At 40.0% G+C, this 27,364-nt stretch overlaps 1 protein-coding gene across 4 annotated transcripts in view; it reads right to left on the bottom strand.

Moving 5' to 3' along the window:
• The window catches only part of DHRSX (dehydrogenase/reductase X-linked), an 863,646-nt gene that overhangs the window by 260,566 nt on the left and 575,716 nt on the right, over nt 1–27,364 (bottom strand). For all 4 annotated transcript variants that reach the window (XM_073616402.1, XM_073616400.1, XM_073616401.1 and 1 more), the window contains exon 4: nt 14,794–14,895. In XM_073616402.1, the coding sequence (XP_073472503.1) occupies nt 14,794–14,895 (102 nt within the window). The remainder of the gene's footprint in view (nt 1–14,793; nt 14,896–27,364) is intronic.

The following is a 27,364-nucleotide window of genomic DNA, read 5'->3' as shown; positions in this document are numbered from 1 at the left end:
CGGAGCTGGTGGATGTTAAAGACCTTGCGCTCCTCCACGTTTCATTTGAGGTTGCTCCACAGATGCTCAATACAGTTTAGGTCTGGAGACATGCTAGGCCAGGTCATCCCCTTTACCCTCAGCTTCTTAAGCAAGGCAGTGGTCATCTTGGAGGTGTGTTTAGGGTCGTTATCATGTTTGAATACTGCCCTGCGGCCCAGTCTCCGAAGGAAGGGGGATCATGCTTTGCTTCAGTATGTCACAGTACATGTTGGCATTCATGGCTCCCTCAATGAACTGTAGCTCCCTAGTGCCGGCAGCACTGATGCAGCCCCAGACCATGACACTCCCACCATCATGCTTGGCTGTAGGTAAGACAAAGTTGTCTTTGTACTCCTCATCTGGTTGCCGCCACACACACTTGACACCTTCTGAACCAAATACATTTATCTTGGTCTCATCAGACCACAGGACATGGTTTCAGTAATCCATGTCCTTAGTCTGCTTGTCTTCAGCAAACTATTTTCGGGCTTTCTTGTACATTATCTTAAAAAGAGGCTTCCTTCTGGGATGACAGCCATACAGACCAATTTGATGCAGTGTGCGGCGTATGGTCTGAGCACTGACAGGCTGACCCCCCACCCCTGCAACCTCTGCAGCAATGCTGGAAGCACTCATACGTCTATTTCCAAAAGACAAACCTCTGGATATGACCCTGAGCACATGCACTTATCTTCTTTGGTCGACCATGGTGAGGCCTGTTCTGAGTGGAACCTGTCCTGTTAAACCACTGTATGGTCTTGGCCACCGTGCTGCAGGGCAGTTTCAGGGTCTTGGCAATCTTCTTATAGCCTAGGCCCTCTTTATGTAGAGTAATAATTCTTTTTTTCAGATCCTCAGAGAGTTATTTGCCATGAGGTGCCATGTTGAACTTCCAGTGACCAATGAGAGAGTGAGAGTGATAACACCAAATTTAACACACTTGCTCCCCATTCACACCTGGGACCTTGTAACACTAATGAGTCATATCACACCGGGGAGGGAAAATGGCTAATTGGGCCCAATTTGGACATTTTCACTTAGGGGTTTACTCACATTTGTTGCCAGTGGTTTAGACATTAATGGCTGTGTGTTGAGTTTTTCTGAGGGGACAGCACTGTTATACAAGCTGTACACTCACTACTTTACATTGTAGCAAAGTGTCATTTCTTCAGTGTTGTCACAAGAAAAGATACAATAAAATATTTACAAAAATGTGAGGGTGTACTCACTTTTGTTAGATACTGTATATTATGTAGTGCATTTTTTATAATTCACGCAATGCTCACTAGAATAAAAACAATTGGATTTGAATTCATTTGAATCATTCGTAAGGTCATTAAGTTATTTTGAATGCGTCAAACATTAACAAAAGGCCCAAACTATTGCATCCTGTCATCTGAATGGAACAAATGAATATAAATGACTTTGTTGCTTTCAATATAATTAATTTTGAATTTGTTGAAATTTGTTACTATTGTGATTGTGAGATTCTGATGTATCAAGCTTTTGTCTAAATTCGTAGTGCTACAAATGGCACATGTCTAGAGAGGAGATTTCTCCAAAGTAAGGGGAATCCTCTCTTTGACACGTGTCACTGGAGCGAGTGTCACTATGGATCCCTGTTTCAGTGACTCATAATTTTAGATCTTACTCACTTTTACTCACTAAAATTTCACTTTCAGCCATGGTGACAATGATCAGTCACTAAGATGAGAGGATGAATCTCCCCAGCAGGAACACAAACAGCAATAAAAACCTGAGAGAGATCCTAACCCCTCCCTACTGTAAATCTAAAACAAAAACAATTATTCTGGTGTTTTAGATAAACTTTAAATTACCTGAAAAATTCTGTAATTCTCTGGGATTCTGTATTTGATTTGCCAGGTCTACATATTTGCTGTGGTCACTATGAGGGAGTTTCCTCTCTCACTGCTTACCTTTTAGCCTTGGTTCACAATGATGGAGTGCAAGAAACGTTGTGCTTTTTTTTTTTTTTTTTTTTTTTAACAAACTATATTTATCCTATTTTAAATGTTTTTTTTTCTGATAACCCACTTGTTATACACCAAAATTGTTATGTTATTTAACCACAACTATGCAGAAAAGACCAAGAACAGACGCTGAATGTCTTCCTTTAAAAAAAACCAAATACATAGGAATAATAAAGAATAAAACATGACAGATAGCTTTAGCTATCCTTTAAGTCGTTGGAAATATGCAAATTGAGACAGAATATGTTTTTATCTTGAGTCAAGCTCTGCATTTCATTTATGCTGGAGGTAAAAATATAATTTTAATATGAATTACTAAATGTTAATTTAATTTTCTCTGGCACTGAGGTTTGTATCTTGTCAGAAAGAAATAGGCCTTATGCCACTCATCCGTGCCCTTCATGCCTGCCTTTTATGTGATTCTCAAGAGTTTATTGACCTCTAAGTGACATTGCGAGAGTTATATCTTGGTGGATGTGCACATTAGCTAGAGGCTATGTAGAAACATCCAGACAATAATGTCTGCAGCTGCAGCTCTGGGAAGCCAGATTTTACATTTCAAATTTTCTGATTGGCCTTATCTGCAAACTGCAGGAAGACATGGTGATGCTGGAGAAATATCAGGGTTACTCTATGGTTAACCAACCAGCAGGAATGTTAACTGAGAAGACAGAATAATGCAGAGGAAAGTGAGAGGCAATATCATGGTCCTGGTATAAATTAATTTTATTACTATGTTAAACAACACCCTGACCAAGTCGCCAGTGTTGCTGCAGATAAGGTCATAGTAACTTAAAGTGGACCTATACTTAAATGATAGCTTAAAAGATAACTCCACTTTCGTTGGAAAAAAATTGAAAATAATAAAAATAATATAGCATACACAAGTCATATTGTAATTAGATGTTTTTAAAAATGACCTTTCCTTTCCAATCTGCAGTGCTGTAATTTTCTGTAAAATGCAATTCAATATGGCAACCTGGAGGTTACACAGATGGGGTACAGAACACCCCCAGAAATTTAATTTCCTGCTTGTGTGACTTGCTTACTGATTTTCTCAGAAGTCTGCAGGGCAGCCCCTGCACCAAAAATGTAATTTTTGATAAGATACTTTCAAAGGAAAATCACTTCTAAAGGGATGCCACTTTCCTAATTTTATCATTAGAACCCTGCATGTGAAGCACCATTTGCTTTGCACATGGACATAAACAGCTATTTCTTGAGAATAATAAAAGGTGGGAAGCTTCACGAAAGTTTGTTCAAATCCCTGCAATTTACATAGATCACCCAGAGGGAAATGTTTTTTTCTCAACAAAATATAATTACTCTTTAAAGTGTATTTCCACTTTTGCAGCCAAATTGGAATAGCACCTATTTTTTGTGTTACATGTCCCAATTCACAAAGCATTGAAAGCAAAAAGTAGAAATTTGCTTCAAAACTTTAGGCAAACTAAATATACCCTAAGCTTTAATGACCCTCAAGATACTACACTTAATAGTGTTGCAAAAATGTAACCCTTTGAGCACTGTTCAGGGTAGGGTATAAATGAGATGGGAGCTATCAGTAAAAAACATAACACAATAACAGAATAAAAATCCTGACTTAGCTCAACCTTCTCATATGTAGAAATGTGCTTATCAATTGATTCAACTCACTATATCCACTAGAAAAACATTTATTAGGTCACGCAAAAAAGAAAAACTGGCTATAAAACAGGTACCACATCACACAATAAACACTTATGCTAATAAAAAGCCAAATGTCCACCTCATAGGCATGTCTATGACCCCAAACAAGGGGTAGATTGGTTAAATTGCCAATGGAAGGGGGATATGTGCAGGGTCCAGCTGTACTGGACTGATGGTTCTGCAAAAGGAACAGTCCCGTATGATTAATTAGCAGGATGTCTAAATGCCAAAGAAACAGTTCTTGGATATGATCAATATGAAAGGATCACACAGTTCATACTGAATTGGAAGGATGCAGATGAATGATGGTAACAAAGTATCCAAAAAACATAGGGATGGTACCGTGGTCTAGAGGAGGTTCATTAATCAAGGTTCTGAGGGTACATTATAGCTGTAGACCTAACCAAAAGGTCAGATATGGATGTGGATGTGTCTTCTACTGGCCTAAAGAGATCCGTACACACACAGGACTTGATAAGAATATTACCACTACTTATATTTTTCTTGGATGTGGGACTTTCAATTCCTATATAACATGATCTTTATGTATTACAATTGTTACCAATGGAACTGTGATTGAGGGTTATAGAACCATGTTTTTCCCAACAAGTGTGGCCAACTTTATAGAGCGAGGAAGGATTTCAAGGCATGGAGAATTACTTGGGCACAGCAGATAATATCTGACCTTTTGGTTAAGTCTTACCAGGCCATGGCTTCATTTAAAGTCCCAAAAAACCCTCCACTTTATCACTCTAACTAGGGATGGAAGCACGTGGTAACGCTCTATTGGTTCAAGTCTACTACACCTCTTGACCTAATGCTAGCATCCCCTGGTTTATCCGATCTACCTCCTTATCAGTAGTATCTTGTTATTCATTAATTCTTTTACAGTTCAATTTGGACATATAACTTTGGTTCGTTGTCACTGTGGGTGGTGTGCATGGTCAGGCTGTCATGCCGTCTGACTGATTGTCTCCGTGTCCAGGAGCTGTGATGCGCCTTGTGGGCCTCCTCCCATCCCCTGCCTCCTATGACGCCTGGGGAGTGGATGTGTGGTCACTGCGTGTCAACGACGCGCATTCCACGCTGGACGTGCGGCGTTCTTTGGGTGCTGTCACGCCCATGCAGGTGGTTTCCATGCTTGTGAGCTACATGGGAGATATGTCGGTGCCAGTTGACCGGGCACACAGTTGCCCAGTTGATGGCGCCCCTCCTCCCACTCTGCTACACGGCGTGACGATGGTGGGCTGTTCCGTGGTGGCGCATATATGGGCGTCTCCCCGGGCGATCTTGGCAAACCAAACTCCACGCAGCTTGGGATCTCGTTTTTCCCCTCTCCTCAGTTTCTTCATCCACATTAGGTAATATTGCACTCCTTATCACTGCCCCTCGGGCCTTCCACTCCCACCTCCTAGGTGCCACTGGTGGATATCCACTTCCCTCACTCACACTTCCATCCCACACAGTTTATGGTTAGCTTCAGGCTCGTCAGTCCTCACTTCTGCACACTATTTCCTTTTTACTAGCCCGGGTCTCCTGCCCACTTTCTCACCCTCACTCATATCTCTTAGAGACTTCCCAGATTCACTTCATATTTTCACTTCCCACACAGAAGTGCCTCGTGGTTTCATGTCTACTCTGGTTGATGCCTGTGTGGGTTGTCCCCGCCGAGTTTTCCGCCACAGCTCCCGGTTGGAGGTGCCCTCGGATGGCTCGCAGTGCCCGTACCATATCATCAATACACGAACTACAGTAAGCAAGCATGCACCGAGTGTGGGGTCTTCTTTACCCTACCCCTGTTCATGTTTATATATATAAAACTATTCATATATAATAATTCTATTTTAGATACATCACGCCTTTGCTCCTGACGAGTGGCTCAAAAGCCACGAAATGTGTAGAGCTACCAGACGCCGTGTTTCTACTAATACTTACCCAGACCTTTAAGTCATTATACAATACCCATCTTTGCAGGACTAGTGATGCCATAGGTCCAGCAGGCATTATTTCGCAATTTATGCAATCTTGCTATTGGTGAACTATGGAATATTATTGTGGTTACATCATGAGATACCAATGTCTTTTCCATGTTTATTGTTATTACCATGCTTGTCGTTTATAATTGATACCAGCACTATATTTATGTATATACTATAAAATAATCAAAATTTCCTATATGTTCACCAATTTACTCTATTGCAACCACGTGCTTCATGTAAAGTCCCACTCTCTTGCTCTCCTCCTTTTTTTTGATTAGGTGCATTTAAAATATATATATTTATAATATATAATATATAATAATAAATAGATAACTGTATTTATTGATTTTTTTTTTTTAACTGCCTGAAAGTGAACTTTAAATTATTCTAAACATTCATAATAAATTTGTGGAATAGCAGTTTATGCCCATTTTTTTAAAATGTGAGTTCCATCAGTTCCCGTTCTGAAGTTTAAAATTCAGTTCCAAACATTGATTTGCATACACTTGTACAGGGGCATGCGCCCTCTTGTACTATAGGTTCCTGTTGTGAAGTTTAACATTCAGATCCCCCTTTTCTATAATTGGATTAACAAAGCAAAGCTTCTGGATGGTTGCCAGTAATGGCATCACGTTGCTCTTTGCCTTACAACATCTGTATGGTTAATTTTATAAACCCCTCTAAACCCGTCAAAAAAAGAGAATGAGTGGAGCAGGACCATCCTTTTGATTATTTTGCAAGCGGCAGCTGCAGACTGAAAGGGTTGCACCCTTCCCTTGTCTCCAAATGTGTTTTTTTGGATACATTGTATATTACAACAGCAAACTGATGTTAAATACTGCTTTACAATGTCATTTCCATACAGTGATATTGAGCTGAAATAATGTAGAAGAAAAAGGAACAAACGGCAGGTGGGTTTCAAAAACATTCTGTCCTTACACATGGGACAGCCAAAGGTATTATGATACATCATCATATTACCAAGAAATATATTGTAAGACAAACATACATATAAATATATCAACTATGAAGAACTCTTCATACGAGACAGAAGCATTTTGCTCCATTTATCTTAAAGATAAAAAGTTCAACTAAATGTGCATCTTGTCACAAGGAGGCATTCTGAACAGGAATCAGCAACACGTCAAACGTAAGTGTCTGATGTACAGGAGTAAATAGCTGCTGTCAAGTTCTATAGCTGAAAAAGTAAACAGCAAGGAGAAAATAAAGTGACATTCAAACTGCACACAATTTGTCTATGTAGTTTGGGATGCACCTACTTCACCTTCGGCTATCCAGTTCACAAAACCAATAGATATCATTATTTTCATATTGTCATAGAAAAGATTTACTTCACACAAAAATGTCTCATTTAGATATGTACCTATTTATTTTTTCAGCTTTTTTTTTGCTAAGTAGATATTTTTATAATATTCCTCTTTTAGTCAACCTTCTGAGCAGGTAATCTCATGCTTTACTATGTCTGACCAGAGAGGCAGGCCTTTACTGTAGAATTTTATGGCAATGTAGTCCAAAATTGCAATCCATAATTTTCATTATGTTATTGTTTAAAATGCCCTGAACAGTGACTATGAGCACTGGCTTTTTGTCTTATTCCTTTTAAGAATCTAGGGTGGATTTGGGTGTAGGAGTAGGGTTAGACTTTGGTGGAGGACACCAGAAAACTGTACATACAGTAGGTGGATTTACAACACCCATGCATAGAAATATTGTGCACTGCTGATTAACCACTTGCCAGTTTTTCTGTTACAGAGCGGCAGTTGTGGGCAGGATCATGTATATATTCATGACTCTGCATTTCCGCCTGCAGGGGGTGTGGACACCGGCGGGCCACTTCTGCTCTGATTATTCACAGAAGAAGCCAATCTGTGGATGCTGGGCACTCGATGTCCTCTGGCACCCGCTGATCTTCGGAAATACACAAAGAACTAAGATATGTAAACAAGGCATATCTCAGTTCTGACAGGGGGGAAGGGATGTATTCTGTCTCTGTAAAGCAGGGACTAGAATCAATCCCTTCCCTTGGTAAAAGCAGCACACTGTGTACACAAAAACACTGACTTGTCACACAGTTAACCCTTTGATCGTCCTGGATGTTTAACCCCCTTTCCCAGCCAGTGTCATTAGTATAGTTTTTTTTATTTTTAGCACTGATCACAGTATTAGTGTCACTGATTCCCACAAAGTGCCAAAGGTGTCAGTTAGTGTCTGATTGTCCGTCGCAATTTCACCATCCTGCTTTAAGTTGCTGATCACCACCATTATTAGTATAAAAAAAAAAAAATCCATAAAAATATCCCATTGTTTGTAGACGCTACAATGTTCGTGTAAACCAATCAATATACGCTTATTGGGATTTTTGTTACCAAAACATGTACCAGAATACATATTGGCCTAAATGTATGAAGAACTTAGATGTTTTTACATTTTTTTTTATTGAATGTTTTTCATAACAGAAAGTAAAAAAATATTTTTTTTTTTCAAAATTGTCACTTTTTTTTGTTTATAGCACAAAAAAATAAAAAATGCAGTGGTGATCAAATACCACCAAAAGAAAGCTCTATTTGTGGGAAAAAATGACATCAATTTTATTTGGGTACAGTGTTTTGAACGACCACACAATTGTCAGGTAAATTAACGCAGTGCTGTTTTGCAAAAAGTGGCCTGGTCGAGAAGGGGAGTGAATCTTCCAGAGGTCAAGTGGTTATATTGCAAGTGACTCCAGTGGAAGCACTCAATTAAATGCTAGAACAGTGTATGCCCCAGATAGTTGATAAGCTACAAGGCCTATGGTCAAATTTGGCCCAGACGAATTGATTCTAAGCAGAGTGTATGATTCAGACAGGAAGACAGAGCAAAGACTGACAGTAGCAGAGGTGCCAGTCCAATAATCTGGATAAGCACAGAAAACCTGAATACGGAGAGCATACAGTACCAGGTCCAAGGCATTAACAGACAGACAGATGTCAGAGTCAATCAGATCTCTATCCCGGATATGAGACTAACTAGTTGTTCGGGTGCAGACTATTGATTTTATCTATTTATTGCTAATTTTTGTTATTTAATAAAATTTTCTCACTTAGGGTAAATGTGTACTCAGCAAAACCTTAACTGCACTGTTGATAAATACTCAGGAGATTGTGAAGGCTTTTATGTTTTTTTTTTTCCTCTGATCTTTTATAACGGATCTTGTTGATACAAATGTCAAATGTGGCACAAGCACATTTTTAAGGGGGCTGTAGAGAGTAAAAATGTGATAGCGATGATTTGTAAAGGAGTTGCAATAGCTGTGATTGCTAGCAGCCTCATGTAATGTAACTGGAAATGGAGCGAGTACAAAGAAGGGCAACAAAGCTAATAAAGGGTCTGGAGGATCTTAGTTATGAGGAAAGGTTGCGAGCACTGAACTTATTCTCTCTGGAGAAGAGACGCTTGAGAGGGGATATGATTTCAATATACAAATACTGTACTGGTGACCCCACAATAGGGATAAAACTTTTTCGCAGAAGAGAGTTTAATAAGACTCGTGGCCACTCATTACAATTAGAAGAAAAGAGGTTTAACCTTAAACTACGTAGAGGGTTCTTTACTGTAAAAGTGGCAAGGATGTGGAATTCCCTTCCACAGGCGGTGGTCTCAGCGGGGAGCATTGATAGCTTCAAGAAACTATTAGATAATCACCTGAATGACTGCAACATACAGGGATATGTAATGAAATACTGACACATAATCACACACATAGGTTGGACTTGATGGACTTGTGTCTTTTTTCAACCTCACCTACTATGTAACTATGTAACTAATGTGTCTCCAGGCTATAACCGTCTCCTTAAGCATGTTCCCAAACTCTGTCAACTTCTGTAGCATGTTTGTAGTTTCTGAACAATTCCTGTCGAATGCATTCAGTATCTGACAGCCTTTTGTAGCATCACATTCACTGAACATTATGTGTGACCCTTTAGTGATATCAAGGGGCCCCCTCTATCATGCTATATAAGTGGAGCAACATTGGGGCTTAGATGAACATCATAAATGTATAAGTATATGGGGAAAATGCTCCCAAGGGGAAACACAGATAGCAAAAATAGTAAACTTTTAAATGCTTTATACAAAACTACAGTGGGTATAGAAAAGGTTCACCCCCTTTAAGATAAACATATTCTCTTACTATGCAACCTGAAATGAATGCAGACCCAGCTTTTGTTTTATCCAGCTGTATTTACTCAGTGCAACTTATAACATCCAAGTAAAAGATATAACCACCAACATGTCAGAAAAGAATAAAAATAAGAAAACAGAATCAGTTGAAATGTAAAGTGATAACCACCTTGGGTCAGTATTTTGTTGAACCACTATTTGTGACCACCATTTAATGACTGACTTTAGTCTGTTGGGATATGTCTCTACTAACTTTGCACATCTAGATTTTCTAATATTTGTCCTCTCTTCTTTGCAGAACTGCTCAAGTTCAGTTAAATTTGATGGTGACCATTTGGGGACTGCAGTCTTTAAGTCATTCCACATATTTTCAATGTGTTTTAATGTCTGGGCTCTGACTAGGCTATGCAAGAACATTCACCTTTTTCTCCTTCAACCACTGTGTGCTCATTTTGCTGTGTGCTTTGGGTCATTGTCATGTTGGAAGGTAAACCTTCTTCCCATTGACAACTTTCTGGCAGAGGGCAGCAGATTTCCCTCAAGAATTTGAGGGGGTGTTTCTCTGCAGCAGTTCCTGCTGCAGAGAAACACACCCATAAAAGGATATTACCACCTTCATGCTTTACTGTAGAAATGGTTATTTGGATGGTGACCTGTATTGGATTTCCACCAGACATATTGTTTGATGTTGAGGCCAAATAATTTAAATTTAGTCTCATTTGACTATAGCACCTTTTCCCATGTGGCCCCAGAATCTTCAAGGTTTTGGCAAAGCTCAGTCGTGACTGCATGTGGCCTTTATTGAGGAGTGGCTGTTTTCTTGCAACCCTCCCATACAAGCCACATTTGTGGAGAATTTGTGATATTGTTGTCACATGCACACAATGACCACTCTTTGTCATAAATTCCTGCACCTGCTTCAGAGTTGCTGTAGGCCTCTTGGTAGCTTCTCTGACCAGTTTTCTCCTGGCTCTTTCATCTATTTAGGAGCGACGTCCTGATCCAGGGATGGTCTGTGTCATACCAAATACCTTCCACTTCTTACTGATAGACTTCACTGTGCTTCCAGGCATTGATAAAGCCTTTGCATTTTTTTTTTGCCTGTCCACAACTTTATTCAGGAGATCTTTTGACAGTGCCTTGCCACCCATAGGTTATTGTTTGCTTTAGTTGCCCTACCAAGGACTGAAATGCTCAAGGAAAGCTCTTTTCACGCTGAGCTAATCAAAATGACCACAGCTGATCACAGTTGAGTGTCAAACGGTTTTGTGTGCCATTGAGAAGGTGATTAGCAATACCTGATTGAGTCATTTTTAGGAGGAGGGTGACCTTTTTTCCAACTCAGTGATTCCGTTTTTGAATTTTTATACATTTTTTTAGGGGTCTCCTAAGAATCTGTTAGAAGATATATATATATATATATTTCACTCAGGTAAGAGCTATTATGTGCCACAAGAGACAATCTCATTGTGAAATTAAATAGCTTGAATACGCTGACTTGTCCTTGAGAGATTGCTGTCGTTTTTTTCAGACCAATTGCTTGAGCCATGCTCAATCACGGAGTTTAATTTTTCACCGTCTGTAACATTGCCTGCAGTTCACTGGTCACCAAAGACAAAAGATCACCATTAGTCTTAATGTCCTCAGAGATGTCAGTAATTCTCAGAATTGTTTCTGTGTGAGTGATTTTCTAGCCTAAACTATGACAGTGAGCAGCAATTACAGCATTAGCTGAGCTTGTCTCTCTTTCATTCTTCAAATGTGATATTATTGTCAGTAAATTTGATGTTAAACACAAAATGGAAAAAGCAAATTTAGCCAGCACACACAGTGTAAAGTTAAAAATAGTCCCGACTTTAAGACAACGTGCAAAATGTAAAAAAAGACTTGTTAAAAAAAAAGGCAATGCAAAGAGATGGACCATGATATGAAATAAACTTGTCAATCTGATTTTATTTTATTGCATTCAGAACAGTTACTACTATTAGGCTGTAGACATCACAGGAAAGACTCTTATGCCCTGTACACATGGGCGGACTTTTCGCCAACAAAGGTCCGACAGTCTTTCCGACTGACTTTTTACGGACTTCCGACGGACTTTCGAACGAACGGACTTGCCTACACATGATCACACTAAAGTCCAACGGAAGCCCACACACGGTAGAATTGTCCGTCGGACCAGTCCGGTCGAAAAGTCCATTCGTGTGTACGCGTCATTAGGAACTAAAAAACAATATTTAGCACAACAGCCTAAAGCAAATAAAGTTATTGAAAATAAACACATTGCTATATTTAAATAATTTCTAAAGTAGCAGCAGGTTTGCACTTTTAAGTGGCCTAGAATCACACAGTCTGATGCACAAAAAGAGATATCCACAGTGGGCAGCAGTGAAACCAGTAGAATGCCTCTGAGTGCACCAAAGGCAGTACACAATGGGGTTGATTTACTAAAGGCAAAATGACTGTGCACTGTGCAAAGTGCAGTTGCCCTCACAAGTGCAGTTGCTCTAGAGCTTAGTAAATGAGGTAAGGCTCCACTTTGCAAAGAATACCCAATCACGTGCAAGGAAAATAAGAAAAACAGCATTTTTGCTTGCATATGATTGGCTGATGGAAGTCAGCAGAGCTTCTGCTCATTTACTAAGCTCTGGAGAAATTGCACTTGCAGAGTGCAACTGCACTTTGCAAAGTGCACAGTCATTTTTGCCTTTCGTAAATCAACCCCAATGGGGGTTGATTTACGAAAGGCAAATCCACTTTGCACTACAGGTGCACTGCAAGTCTTATTATTAAAAATTACCTTTCAATTGTAATCTGGAGGTGCTGTAATATTCTAAAACTGTTAAAAAGTTGAATGAAATCTGGCAACTTCTATATTCTATACAACAACTGGTACAGAGGCGTTCTGTACTCAGTTGTTGTATAGAATGTCCTGAGAACATAGGCATGTGCACCGGGTGTGCTAATCACCCCCTTGCAGCGTAGATTCCCCCTGCTACCTGGTCCCCCATGAGCCCCCCTCCCCCCGAGGAAGCACTGCCAGCTTCCTTCCTCTCTTCTCGGCTGCTGTGGGGGATCTTCAGGATGGGGAGGGTGTAAGTTATCTTCTTTCTCTGAATGAACACAGAGTGATCGGCACTAATAACTCACTGCGTTCATTTCAGCACAGAGCACTTTCCATTTATTCACTGTCCAGTGCAGCTAAGGCAATCTTTGTCCTTAGTCCCTTTCTCTGTCTGAGGCCAGGTTTACATATGTGCGAATTGGATGTGTTTTTCCTGCATCCAATTCACATGACATGCGAGTGTGACCGGTGTTCTGCCATATAGTGTCCTCGTATCAGATAGTGTCCGCCTCGTACTGCGCAGGCGCAGCGACTGCGCAGTACGGAGGAGCAGGAGATGCCGAAAATGCCCGAAGTTGATCAGCTGACCATCAGCTGTACACGGCGCTCGGGCACCTGTTAGTGATGGCAGTGTAAGAGGGCCCCTCGCGGGCTCGCTTCGCTCGCCATGCTTCGGGCACGGCCTCGCTGCGCTCGGCAAATATTTATTCTAACTCTATGTCCACTTGGATAGTAGGGAATGATCCTGGACATAGGGTAAGAATAAATGCGCAGGCGCCGTGTACAGCTGACGATCAGCTGTTGAACTTCGGAGACTTTCGGCGTCTCTTTTGTCCTCCGTACTGCGCCTGCGCAGTACAGGGAGGACACTATATGATAGGGGACTGAATTCGATAAGACACCGGCTCTAAATTAGGCCAGTTCACATATGTCTGGGGCAACCACAGTCCACATTCTAAAAGGGTCCAGTGCATGTTTGGGTCTGGTTCAGGTGTAAATTCAGGCAAAAATTCAGACCTGATTTGCACCTGAACCAGTGAACATGAACGCACTGGACCCCATACTGGGAACCGCGGCCGCACATATGTGAATCCGGCCTCAAAGGTGAGACCTCAGTGGTCTCTTTAGACCCCTGATATTTCATAAAAAAACACCCTCTAATTGGGCTCCTGAAACTTGTAAAAAATAAATAAATAAAGTTGTAAAAAACAATTAAAAAAATAAAATAATAAAAAAAACAACTACTGACATAATCTACTGCTCTACTGACACCAATCTCTGCCTTATTGACACCATCCACTGCTCTACTGACACCGTCCATGTTTTAGTACATTTTAAAACGTTGGTTTACATTTATTTATAAGACTGTGTGTGTTTGTGTGTGTGTATGCGAATATATATTTATTTATTTAATTTATTGGTACTCCCTATTAAGTACTCCCTATGAGTTAATATTTTCCAAACAGATGAAGACATTGCAACTTTCCTCATCAAAATGCAGAGAATGCGCCAGGAGATTATAATGATCACATACCTCCCCTATCCAGGAATCAGCAACGTACATAGATCGCCCAGAGTTGATTGATATTTTTTTTAAATGGTTAGTAGGACTAAGATATAAAGGCAGAGTAAGTTTTGCCCTACTCCCTTTTTCCACCAAGACCTTCATTGGTCCCCTTAGTGATAGGTTCAGGAGGTAGGAGGTGCAGGGTCGGGCTTGGATTTTACAAAAAAAGTGTATAATCGTAGCTGCATATATCTGTAGATCTCCAAATCATTTTGACAAGCATGTGACAGGCTTGTTCTAATTTTAAATAACAAAAAAACTTATAATGTTGGGCTGAATTGAACAATCATACATAGCTTCCAGACTGGGTAGAAATGTTATGGCTTTTTTAAGTTCTCCCTGATTTGTCCAATGCCACAACTACTCCTATTACATTTAAAAAGCTTTCCTAACTGGAGACGGAGATGGAGAAACAGATATAGATTTCCTGGACTGACTACATGACATGACAGTACATTATACTGTTATATTATACTTATCCCAAAGACTATCCAAAAAGGAGAAATATATTAAAAGACTTACCGTTATTGATCAGTACATGAAGACCAAGGTTTTTCGCTTTGAAATTCTGAACACAGTTCCGAATGGACTTCATAGAAGCCAAGTCACAAAATAAAAATTCCACTGGGAGGATAAGAAACAAAAGAATGCACATTAGTGAGACCTCTGGGAAGCAGCATGTTTTCCTTTGCAATATACTTTATTTTAATAAAAACATTTTATAAGGAAGATTTTCACAACCTTTTTACCCATAGGAAATCTTAAAATAATTTTCACGTTAAGAGGAACCCTTACTAAACACAGTTCATCACAGGTAATGGAGAAAATGGCCCTTAAATTGGTGGTCAGTAGGAAAAATGCAGCCCTGACAGTAATGGTCAGAATGCCACCCTTACAGGCAGCTGAAATGATAATTGGGTCCCTGCTGCTTTTTTTTCCAAATCGTATTGGCCCTGAAAGTATTCAGGTACCATGAAATGGCAGGTCAATCAGCCAAAGCACATTTTACACATTTTACACACATGGCTCCCAGTACATGCCATCATAACATGGGTGTTGCAGTAATACAGGTCAATCAAACAATAGTGCATTAATACATTCTTCACTAAAGACAGTAAGAGCACCGACAACATTACATTGAACATGGCTAACAAGTAAGTGAGAGCAGAAAGGGAAAGAGAAACACAACATCGTTAAAAGTAAGACCACATATAGAGGGGAGGAAGGGAAGGAAATGGGGGTGGATGAAGCTTGTACCAGAAGGTCCCACCCCCTCTCCGAAATTCTGCTGCATTTGTGGTTAGCCAGAAAAATGAAGACCATCATTGTCTGAGATATATTTGAAGGTGCCCTATATGCAGGTAGATAATCCAAGTGCTTCAAACAACTATACATTTCTGGTAGGTCTTTTTTTTCTGTGAGTTTGCCCATCCTCGTTAGCTGTTAAAATTCTGCAGTTTACTCAGCAAGCTGTTAGGGTGTCAGGGATCTCTAGTATGTCAGAATGAGGGCTCTAGCTGCAATGAAGAAAAATCTTAAAGTGAAACTTCACTCTCCCAATCAACATTGATTATTTTTATTCCTCATGTTGCTAGCATTAATAAATAGATAGGAAAGTGTATTATATTTACTTGTTTTAATTTCTTTTTTACATTTCATCAGTTACTTTCTGGTTTCCTGCCTAGGCAAATGATGTCATACATCCCAGTTTTCAGGAGGGGAGGAGAGGAGGAGGGGATTTCTTAGCTAAGCACACTCTCCTGTATCCATATTTGAGCCAAGGGCAGGAAGTAAATGCTACATGAATAACTTGCCCTTACTCAAGATGGCCACAGCCAAAAATCCTAGGGGGTGTTTCTCAAAGCAATTTTTCAGCAAAATAAAACCTGGAGACATGGATGGATGGGGAGTTTGCTTTGAATAATAAAAATGAATTAAATTAATTTAATTCAACAACTTTGTACGACCGTGCGTATGCAAGACAAGTTTGGCCCAAAATCCGATTGATTTTGTTGTCGGAATGTCCAATCAATGTCCAATTGTGTGTACAGGGCATAAGTATGTAACATGGTTCCTTGTCACCCCTCCAGCATTGGTTGGAAATAGAGAGGAAAATCCTGTGTAATGTAAATGGTCAATGGTATCATCCATGTAAAATGTATGTGTCACAGGGACCTTTGATTGTAAGCTTCTTGTGGGCAGAACTGACGTGAATATAGACTGTAAAGTGCTGTGTAAATTGTTAGTACTATTTAACTGGCTGTAATAAATAGATAAATATATGTCTTATGTCTCTTTCCCAGTCCCTGTTGTAGTATGGAGGTGTAGGTAACACATGTCTCAGGAGTATGGTGTAATTCAAGATATCATGTTTTAGTTGATAACTGGGTTAATGCAAAGAGTCTCAAAGTGGGTTAGATCCCTGGTGGAGGGGGGAACTCTGTTTCTGCCCCTGGGCACAGCCTAGGGGAAGTCAGCAGCTGCATGAGGGGCTTCAATCTGGGGCAAGGTGTCTGTAAAAAAGATGGGGGGGTGCTCCAACCAAGGTAGGAGGTACAGTGCATTCCAGGGGGAAATTACAGATTACCAAACATTGGGATAAAGGGTCCAATATAGGAGGATATGCCCCGATTGCAGAGTAGTGAATCCCAACTTGAGTAACAAGGTCACGCAAAGCAGAAGATGAGGGGTCAGGGAAAATGATCCAAGGAAGAGAGATAAGAATGATGGTCTACAAATTATGGAAACACAAAGTTTGTGTAGTTCATGCTTAAACCAGTCAATAATATGGGCAGAGCAGATTCCTAGTGCGACTTAAGATGTGGCAAGCCTGAGCTTCCAGCTTTTTTTCACTTAACCAGTATGTCATATTTTAGCTAAGCAGAGGAACTTGCCAAGATATAACATAAGTAGGAGTATAAGTAGGAGAGTGCCTAAGGTTTTATTGAAAGGGCAAGGTATGTAGAGGGGTACTGTCTGAAATAGGTAAAAAAAAAACAAGGCAAGATATTCATCTTAAAAAAAGGTGCTTCTTAGATGTCCAAGACAATAAACATTGTTGACTTAACCATAAGTTAAGTTCATGGAGTTCATAGAGTTTTAGTTAGTAGGGATGTGGACACCCTAACTATCCCTTGCTGACGAAATGGACTTTCTCTCCCTCTGTTAAGGAGATGTTGAGCCCCTCTGACTTATGGGTATTGATTTTAAAGTTGCTGAGGGACCCAAGTATCAGCATAAAATACAAATTTATGCTGAACAGTTTCCACAGTGAGCATTTACATGGAAGGGTTCTTATGGAGCTCTTGGGCTAGGTGCTCTATTCCTAATATGTACAGGTAAGGGGAAAAAGGGCAACCCTCATGTGTCCTGTTGATACCTAAAGGAATGAATATTGTAAAGTACCCTCTGACCTGGGTTGTTAGGGATGAGTATCATGCCATAATATTGATTATAAAATCAACTGGGAGGCCAATTTTCTACAAGGTTGCCTCTTAAAATTGCCAATTAAGGCATTAAAGGCCTTTTCTGCATCAAGTGGGAGTAGGCAAAGGGGGTTTTCATTTTCTTGGCATGATCAATAAGGGTGATGGTTTTGCAAAAGGGTACACACCTTAGTTCATCAGCACACATAATATGAGTGTCTGAGTCTATTAGAGAGGGCCTTGTGATACATTTTTATGTCAACATTATTAAGTAAAATAGCAACTTGCCCATTGAGCGAGGTCTTTGTTGTTCTTGAGAATAAGTGTAATGTGTGTTTCCTGGGCCTGTGTAGGGAATGTACACTTCTCAGTAATGGAGTTAAATGTGAAATTGAGGACAGGGGACAAATGTTGCAATTTACCTTCAATACTACACTGCACTATTTTATTATACATAAAAATTACATTTATCAAACCAATGATATCAGGTAACCATTATTACGCCCGACATAAATATACTTACATGCCAGTATGTTTTATATGTTAAGATAGGTTAACAGTTTTGGCTGTCAGACAGTTATAGGAGTTCTGTGGTCATAGCATATGCATTTCCATTTTACAACATTAGCAGTAGCAATAAAAACAATAACTATATTTGACAATCTAATATTAGCTTACAATGTAATATAAGCTTACATTAAAAAACTCCTTTCTTGTTGCTTTATAAAACAAATCAATCACGGCCACAAGATATTTTATTGTAAAATATCAAATGTTCATAACATTAGCAATAGCAATTATGACTTGGAATACATTTCTGTAATACACACTCACCACAAACAAGTATATCCAAACCATATAGGAATGCTTTACAAAGAGACAGGGATTCTTTGGGTTTTGCATTAACGCATTTGAGACAATCAATTTACACTTTTCAATATATTGTTTAATAATAGCAAAGTAAAATGGTGCAAATAAAATGTTTCATAAAAAGAGTATTAAAAAGGAAAAAGAGAGGATAGTGCAACACAAAAACAAAAAGGGTTTAAAAGTGAAAATAGCTAACACAGTCCTGGTTCTGTGAGTTCGGCAGAGATCAGTCAATGAGTAAGATGGATCAGTGGATCTCATAGATCTTAGCTGGTGTTCCTTGTTTGATGGTAAAAGAGAGCTCTAGACTACTGATGCATCCCCTTTTTTGGTCCCTGAGGAGGGTGTTTACAGAAATGCTCTGACCAATAAGAAGGTCTGAGGAGTGATTGATGGGATGTCACAATCTTTTATGAGCATTCAGCTATCTTGTCCTCAAATTCAGTATTCTACATGTATTAACCTCTTGGCACCGACAGCCCACAACTATGCAGCCTCTCGGCGGTTGGGCCTTGGAGCCGAGTGGCCGCATATTTGCATGCAATATTGCAAAAACAGCTGTGCAGAGAGCTCATGCCCTGCACACTCCCAATGCAGTTACCGGCAGGTAATTGTAAGCTTTCCGATCATGTGACCACCATAACAGCCAATCACGGCAGGCACATGATCATAAATCCTGCCCTGCCTCCCACCATCTGAAACCCCATAGGCCTCTTGTCCACTGCTGCCTGTAAACGAACATTCAGAGGCAGTTGGATGCTTTTTTCAATTGCCCCTGAACTCATCCAATGTTATCTTATGTGTACATGTACACAGGTTAATTTAATGTCGTTTTTAGGCAGTTGAGTTTAGAGGCCTTTTTTGGAAAGCAAAAAAATTAGTTCAGTCGCTGAGTTTAGAGGCATTTCAAGCGCCAAACGCTTCTAAACGCGGCTAAAAGCGGCTAAACGTGGTAACTCATGTTTAGCCGCGTTTCGTTTACAGGCGTTTTTAATTTTTGGCTATTTTTTTTAAAAGAAGATATTTTTAATTTTACACTTCTAAACGCAAACGCGGCAAAACATGGCTAAACGTTACTATCTGTCAAGTTAATACATTCAGGAGAGGTTGTAAACATGTCCCGCGTACATTAAGCCTTAAAGAGCAGGCAGGCACTGGTGCCAAGGGGTTATCATCTTGGAATACCTACAGGTTGCATTCTGGTAACTTATATATTATTGTCCAGCATGAAATTATTGTTTGACTGAATATGAATACAAATATGAATATGAATACAAATATGATGGGTATCAGATACCTTGTTCACCTCGGAGAGGTAATGCGTCTAATCCACCTCCGCTACCTCCTACAATAAGGGTATTTGGGTTGAAAATGTTGCTAATTAATTGATAGAGTTAAACTTTTTCTGGCTGTACCATTATTATCTCAGGAGTTAAGAAATACACTAAAGTTTTGATATCCCAGGACAGAAATGTAATTACTCCAGCTAAACAATGGGTTAGCTAGAACAGTTATCTGCTTAGCAATTACCTATGCCTGGACTTGACAGTTTTATGATGGTTATTAGAGTAAGACTAGAATGTGTATTGTCCTGTTAATGGGGTGTAGATTGGCTAAATCAGGGGTCCTCAAACTACGGCCCTCCAGTTGTTCAGGAACTACAATTCCCATCATGCCTAGTAATGTCTGTGAATGTCTGACTTTTACAATGCCCCATGGGATGTGTAGTTCCGCAACAGCTGGAGGGCAATAGTTTGAGGATCCCTGGGCTAAATCGAAAGGTTATCTGGGGACCCTGCTTTGTTTTTATGTTAGTTAAAAGAGTTGAGAGGGTCTGTGGTGTCCTCTCAATGGACTGATAAGGATGTTCTTGAATGCAGCTAAAAATGTGTTAATCGTATATGATGGAGTCCGAATGTAGCCATGCCATAAAAATGGGGTTGTTGCGGCTAAAAAAGAAATGTCATGGCTGATTATGAGTTCCGAACAACATGGCGGCACTGTCTCACAACAATTTTTGGAGTGCCCAATTCACATTCTCATCATACTGACCATCTGTTTTGATTTCTAAAGATGATATCTTTCTGCTTGCAAACAGTGATTGTTGTACTCATTCCAACTCCTGAAACTCCTCTCAGCACATCTGTAGTTCAGAAGGCAGGCTCTGTAAAATCTATGACACAGCATTGCCTACTCACAGGGCATAGTGAATACGTGTCACAGAATTCAAGAAAGTAAATGTGTGTGATTCTTCACAAAGTATGTTTCCAAACTTCAAGATCGTTCAGATTAAAAGGAGTAGGCTAGAAATAATTGAAATCTAATGTGAAAATGAATATATAATTTAAAAATGTGACCATAGATATGTTTTAAATTAGATGTAAAAAGTAGATGTAAACTAAAATTGAATGACAATTAGAATACTAAAGCATTGTGTATCATATACAATTGTCACTCAAAAATAAAAATATGTCTGTCATTGTTCCATCTCAGTGCTCCTGGTCCTGCCCCCTTTGCAGTTCCCCTCTGGTTAGTTGCATGCACTCCATTGATGGTTGCATGGCATTCTCATAAAGGGTTTCCTAATGTTGACAACAGTGTACCATGCCTGCACATTGTGTATTGAAATGGCCAGTTGAGAGGCACAACCTGGAGACAGAATGTCATTACACTAGAAAAAGAAGTGCCTGAACAAAGACTTACATTGTAAAATCACTAGGACTTAGTTTGGTTGGAGGCTTTAGGTTAAAAAAATTAACAGGATTTTTGATATTTACATGTACTTTAAGCTGGTCACACATGCTACAAACTGATTGCACAATTTCCTGTATATTTACTAACTAATATGCAGTGTGATTGTATATAAACTAAAGAGATTGTGTATAGTCTTGGTTTTTGATAAATTGAACGTAGAAAGAGTACAATTAAATTGTAATGTACGTTGGTAAAGTATGTTGGTAGCTGACAATAGATGCTGCCAGAAGTGATCTGGTTCTGTCAGCATTATAATAAACCTGTCATGAGAGAACCATGGATGGTGCCAATGTTCACCTCTCCTTCTGAAAATGCTAGTTGCCTGGCTGTCTTGATAATCCAATGGCGTCAATATTTCCTGAGTCATTGACTGAGTGCAATTATGTAAGTCAGGATATCGGACCTGCATATTTGCTCCAGGTCAGTTATTAAAAAAATATTGAAGTCTGTGCATCTGAGCAGAAAAAGGTCAGCAGTAAGTAGCCTCCATAGTAGCCTCTCTTAAGTCTCTTTCACACATGTGTTCAGTTTGTTTCGTCAGTTCAGTCACAAAGAAAAAACGGATCAGTTTACATCAGTTTTTCATAAGTTCACAACAGTTTTTCATAAGTTTTTACATGAGTTCTTTACATCCACTTAATCACTTGAGTCAAATGTTTGGTTTACAAAGCTGCACGATTCTGGATAAAATGAGAATCACAATATTTTTGCTTAGAATAAAGATCATGTTTCTCTCACGATTCTCGCAGCATAACATCATCTTTCACATTATACAAAAAAATTGGGCTAACTTTACTGTTTAGTTTTTTTTTCAATTATGGAAGTGTATTTTTTCCCAAAAAATTGTGTTTGAAAGACCGCGTGACATAAAATATTGCAACGACCGCCATTTTATTCTCTAGGGTCTCTGCTAAAAAATGTATATAATGTTTGGGGGTTCTAAGTAATTTTCTAGCAAAAAATACTGATTTTAACTTGTAACCAACAAGTGTCAGAAAAAGGTTTAGTCTTCAAGTAGTTAAACTGCCCTCATCTACAGACCGAAGCTCACTCCTTTGATCTAAGAACCGAGAGGAGAGATGCAATGGGGTTTATTTACAAAATCAGGCTCAATTCTAAATAGAAACCAACCAGCTTGTTCAATTAAGCTTTGGCACTAAAACCCGGAAGCCGATTGGTTTCTATGCAGAAGCGAGCCTGATTTTGCACTCACCAGCCTTAGAAAATAAACCTCATTGAATATCTTCTCTATCTCTGAGCTAAGACCCCTTTCACACTGGGGCCGTGTTAGTGCTAAAGCGCGCTCCTTTTAGCTGCACTTTAGTGCTGTTTAATCTCCTTGATTATGTCAGATTTTTGTGTCTCAAAGTGATGCATTGTTTTGCATAGAAATTTGGCGTTCTATATTGTAATTCTATAATTCTTAGGAATAACTCACTTAAATCTGTCTAAACAAGGTAGTAGACATCCTGGGTATGATAAAGTTTGAAACACAAAACCATAAATTATAATATAATAAATAACTATAAAGAATTATCAAAAATAATAATATAATAATAATAAAATGTATTAAAATAATGTAATCAAATCAAAAACACTGAAATTTGCTCAGTTGCAGAATTGTCGCTGTTGTCACTTTCAATGTTTGATGACGAATTTTGCCACGAATCACTATCGCTCAATTCTACAAGTGTTCTAATTTACCATCTCTGTTTTCTAGATGGTTTAAAACCACTTTTGACGTAAAGGGACACTTTTTTGTTGCCATGGACAGTCTCAAAGTTCCAGGCATGAAGAACAGTATATATAATATACAAGTGCATGCAGGGCGCTGGACAAAGCACTAGGGACAAAACGGAGGTGAAATGATTTGATACAGTAATGTAATCTTAGGCCCCATTCACACCTGAGCATAACGTTTTCAGGCAGAAAAAAGTGATTTTGCAGCGATTTTTGCCACGTTTTTGTACAGGTCAAAAGTTCACCAATGTAAAAAGCAGAAAAAACCTGTAATTTGCCTAAAAAAAGTTCCAGAACTTGTTTGAGCTTCAGGCGTTTTGGAGCTTTTGGCTTCAAGCGTTTTAGAGTGGAGATCCAGGAGGTGGTGAACCACCTCCATAGAGAATAATTGTTTTTTTTCCCCTCCAGTGTTCTGTAGCTTCAGGCTTCAAGCTACGAAACGCTCAGGTGTGAATGGGGCCTTACAGATTTTAGGGTACCGTAAGTGTTATGTATTTTTCACTACTTTGAGCTTGTCACGACGCTCACAGGGAACGGAGCCCGGCACAGTAATACATTGAGTGGAGTACACAACCCGCGGACACAGCACGGGGACATTGCAGGATCCTGGGGACAAGGTAAGTAACTTTGCCTGGATCCTGTGATGCAATCCCAAGTGTGGCTCGGGGTTTCTGCTTTTGGTAATAAAAGTTCACCCCGGGTCACACTCGGGATTACCGCCAGGGAGGTTAAGCTGCGCTTTTCGGCTGCTAGTGGGGCGCTTTTAATCGCTTTTAACCATTTTCTCAGTTTACATACGTTTTTCGTCTAATCTGTTTTTTTGACAGATGAAAAATAGGGCTTTCATCCGTTCAAAAGAACGAATGTTGTCGGAAGTGGATGAAAACAGATAATGAAACGTTGTCATTCATTTTTCCATTGGAATGCATTGATGTCCGTTAATCATCCGAAACCCACAGTTTGTGGCTTCCTTTAAAAGGGTATTTGATGTTCCTGCCCGCTCCACTTCTGCTGCCAAGAGCCTCATGTCCATCAAACAGAGTACTAGAACTGTTGCCAATTACGCCATTGAATGCCATACTCTGGCAGCAAAGGTCACTTGGAACAATGAGGTCCTCGTTGCTGCTTTTTCTCATGGTCTCTCAGATAACATCAAAGATGAAATAGCAGCCCGAGACATACCTACAGATCTGGAGAAGTTGACCACGTTTGCCATTCTCATTGACTCCAAGAGAGACCTTCCTTTAAGGAGCACTTCCAGAAGCCTCCTGTATGTTTGGCTCCGAGCTCTGCAGTCCCACCCTTGCCTCCCTCACCTCCCATGCCTCCTGGTACAGAGTCTGCCAGTGAAGTAGAACCCATGCAGTTGGGCTTCACACGTCTCTCTGCGGATGAGAGAGCCTTTAGGAGGAGGGAGAGATTGTACCTTAATTGTGACCAGGCAGGTCACTTCTTGAACTCTTGTCCTACCCAACCGGGACATGCTTGCACCTGAGGTCCTGTAGGGGATAGACCTTAGGTGGCGTCCCCAGTTACCTTGAAGGATAAGCCTCTAGTTTTGGTTACCCTTTCGTGGTCTGAGTCATTCATTGATACACAGGGTCTAATTGATTCTGGGGCTGTAGGCCCATTCATAGACAGTGCCTTTGTCTCTAAGCACTCGATTCCATTGCAGCTTCGTGCCACTCCACTTGAGATTGAGGTTATTGATGGGAGACCTCTACAGCCTGCCCATGTGACTCATGAGACTGCTCCGTTGACCATGGCAGTAGGGGCTCTTCACCATGAGATAATCCAATTTCAAGTAATTTGCTCTCCTTGGTTACAGAGGCACAACCCTTCTTTTTAATGGCTTTTTGCTAAGGTTCTTTCCTGGTCGTCACAATGCAGTGAGACATGTTTTCGAAAAGGTCTTGTGCACCTCTTCCCTCTCCTCCTTGCCAGAGGAGTACCGCAAATTTAGCTGTGTCTTTGACAAGGGTCAAGCTGGTAATTTGCCTCCACACTGGTCATATGATTGCGCAATTGACGTTCAACCTGGTGCTATGCCTCCGCGTGGTCAGGTTTACCCTTTGTCTGTCTTGGAGGATAAAGCTATGGAGGACTATGTTGCTGATGCACTTTCTCTAGGGTTCATTCGCAAATTCTTGTCTCCTGCTGGTGCTGGCTTCCTCTTTGTGAAAAAGAAGAGTGGTGAACCGAGACCTTGTATCGATTATAGGGGTCTCAATCACATCACAATTAGGAACGCCTGCCCGATTCCGTTGATTACAGAATTAGGGATTAGGAAGCAACAGTTTTCACGAAGCTCGATCTGAGAGGGGCATACAATCTTGTGTGGATCAAGGAGGGTGACGAATGGAAAACTGTGTTTAACACCAGGACAGGACATTATGGATACCTCGTAATGCCGTTTGGTCTTTGCAACATAATAGAAATATTCCTGCGCTACCCAATTGGAAAAAAGGAAGAAAGAGAAAAAGATGAAAGTTGAAGAGAACGTATGTGACTGGACAGCTGCACGCACCGAAAAAGGGCCAAGCACAAACCCAAAATAAACAGAAATGGAAGGGGGGGTGCTGCGCTAGCCAGAAGAACAGACTGCTGTAAATCTCCTTATGTGGTCAATTATACTGTGTGTTGATATCCCATAATACATAAAATCGCATAATGAATAAAATCGCATAGGTTTGTGTTCATACTAAAAACCTTGTGAAATGGGGGTTATAAAGATCTTGTGTCAATAAAAAGAAATGTGCAAAGACATCTTCATGTAAATAATCAAAAGTGAGTATATCCAAAATACATTCAATTCATATAAAATAAAAATCAAAAATGCATCCTTAATTAATTAATTAATTGTGCAAAACATATGATATAAAGTGCCGGTGCTATGGTGACCTATTCAAACAAATCAATCCAAAAAAAATATAAATGATAAAGTGATAAGTGGCATAGTAATAAGGCAATGTCCCAGCAGTGGTGATCCTAAAATACTGTGCTTAATCTGCAATTAAAATAGTAAATGACATGCCAATAAGTGCAGCAACTTAAAGTGCAATGTGCTAATGTCTTTCAAGGTGCACAAAAAAGTCTTAGTGCTCAAGTAGATAGCAGTGGGGTGTCTGGGATGCAATTCAATCTGTGTCCTCTTCGTGCATAATACACTAGTGTAGGTAGTGGCACCTTACCTAGCGGTGCTAGATCAACCGCAAAATAGTAGCTAAACCGCAGGGTCCTGAGCCTCAATCCCGTCCCTATATCCACGCTTGGCGGCATTGAGTGATCCTTATGGCAGCTGGGTTCAAATAGCTATAATCCTAGCTGGGGTCCTGGACCAGCGCGGGTCCTAGCTCAGCCTCAACATCTCAGGTGTATGTAAAAAATGGGTATGAAGGTACTGGATAGTGAAGTATGTTTTTAACAAGGTGGCACTTTATTCAAAAACATAAGTGAATGTACTCACATTAAACAGTGTATAGACAAATCCTTTCTCCTACGTGCAGGGAACTCGTTATGCTTCCAGCAGTGTGAAAAAGCCTATTCCGGCCCTACGCGTGACGTCACCGATCACATGACTTCTTCAGGGTTCTTTCAGGAGTTCATCAACTATGTCTTCCGAGATATGTTGCAGCAATGTGTGGTGGTTTATCTCGATGATATTCTCATATATTATAATGCCTAGGGAGCCATCACACAGATGTCTCCTGTGTGCTACGTAGGTTGAGAGATAAAAGCCTGTATTGTAAGTTGGAGAAGTACGAATTCCATCGTGAACAGGCTACATTTCTGGGCTATGACATTTCTGACGGTTTTTCAATGGACCCAGAGAAATTATCTGCAGTCTACAGTGGAAGTGGTCTACTTCCATTACAACATTTTCTTGGCTTTGCCAATTATTAGCGTAAATTTATTCAGAACTTCTCTTCTCTGGTCAAACCCCTGACTAATATGACCAGAAAGGACGGTAACCCACAGAATTGGTCTCCAGATTCCATTAAAGCCTTTGAGTCTCTCAAGGCTGCCTTTGTTTCAGCTCCAGTGCTGGCACATCCTGATTCTACGCTACCCTTCATTCTTGAGGTTGATGCATCTGAGATTAAAGTGGGCGCCCTTCTGTCTTAACATCCTACCTCTGAGAGCGTTATGCACCCTTTTGGCTACTTTTCTAAGAAATTGTCTCTTGCAAAATGCAATTATGAGATTAGGGACAGAGAATTGTTTGCTATAATTTTAGCTCTTAATAAATAGAGAGGGCTCCTCGAAGGTACCACTGTGCCAGTCCTCATTTTGACTGACCATAA

This window comes from Aquarana catesbeiana, linkage group LG02, assembly GCF_042186555.1.
Source record: "Aquarana catesbeiana isolate 2022-GZ linkage group LG02, ASM4218655v1, whole genome shotgun sequence".
NCBI lineage: Eukaryota > Metazoa > Chordata > Amphibia > Anura > Ranidae > Aquarana > Aquarana catesbeiana.
The sequence above is the reverse complement of the archived record's forward strand: the minus strand, read 5'-3'. Positions and strand labels throughout refer to the sequence as shown.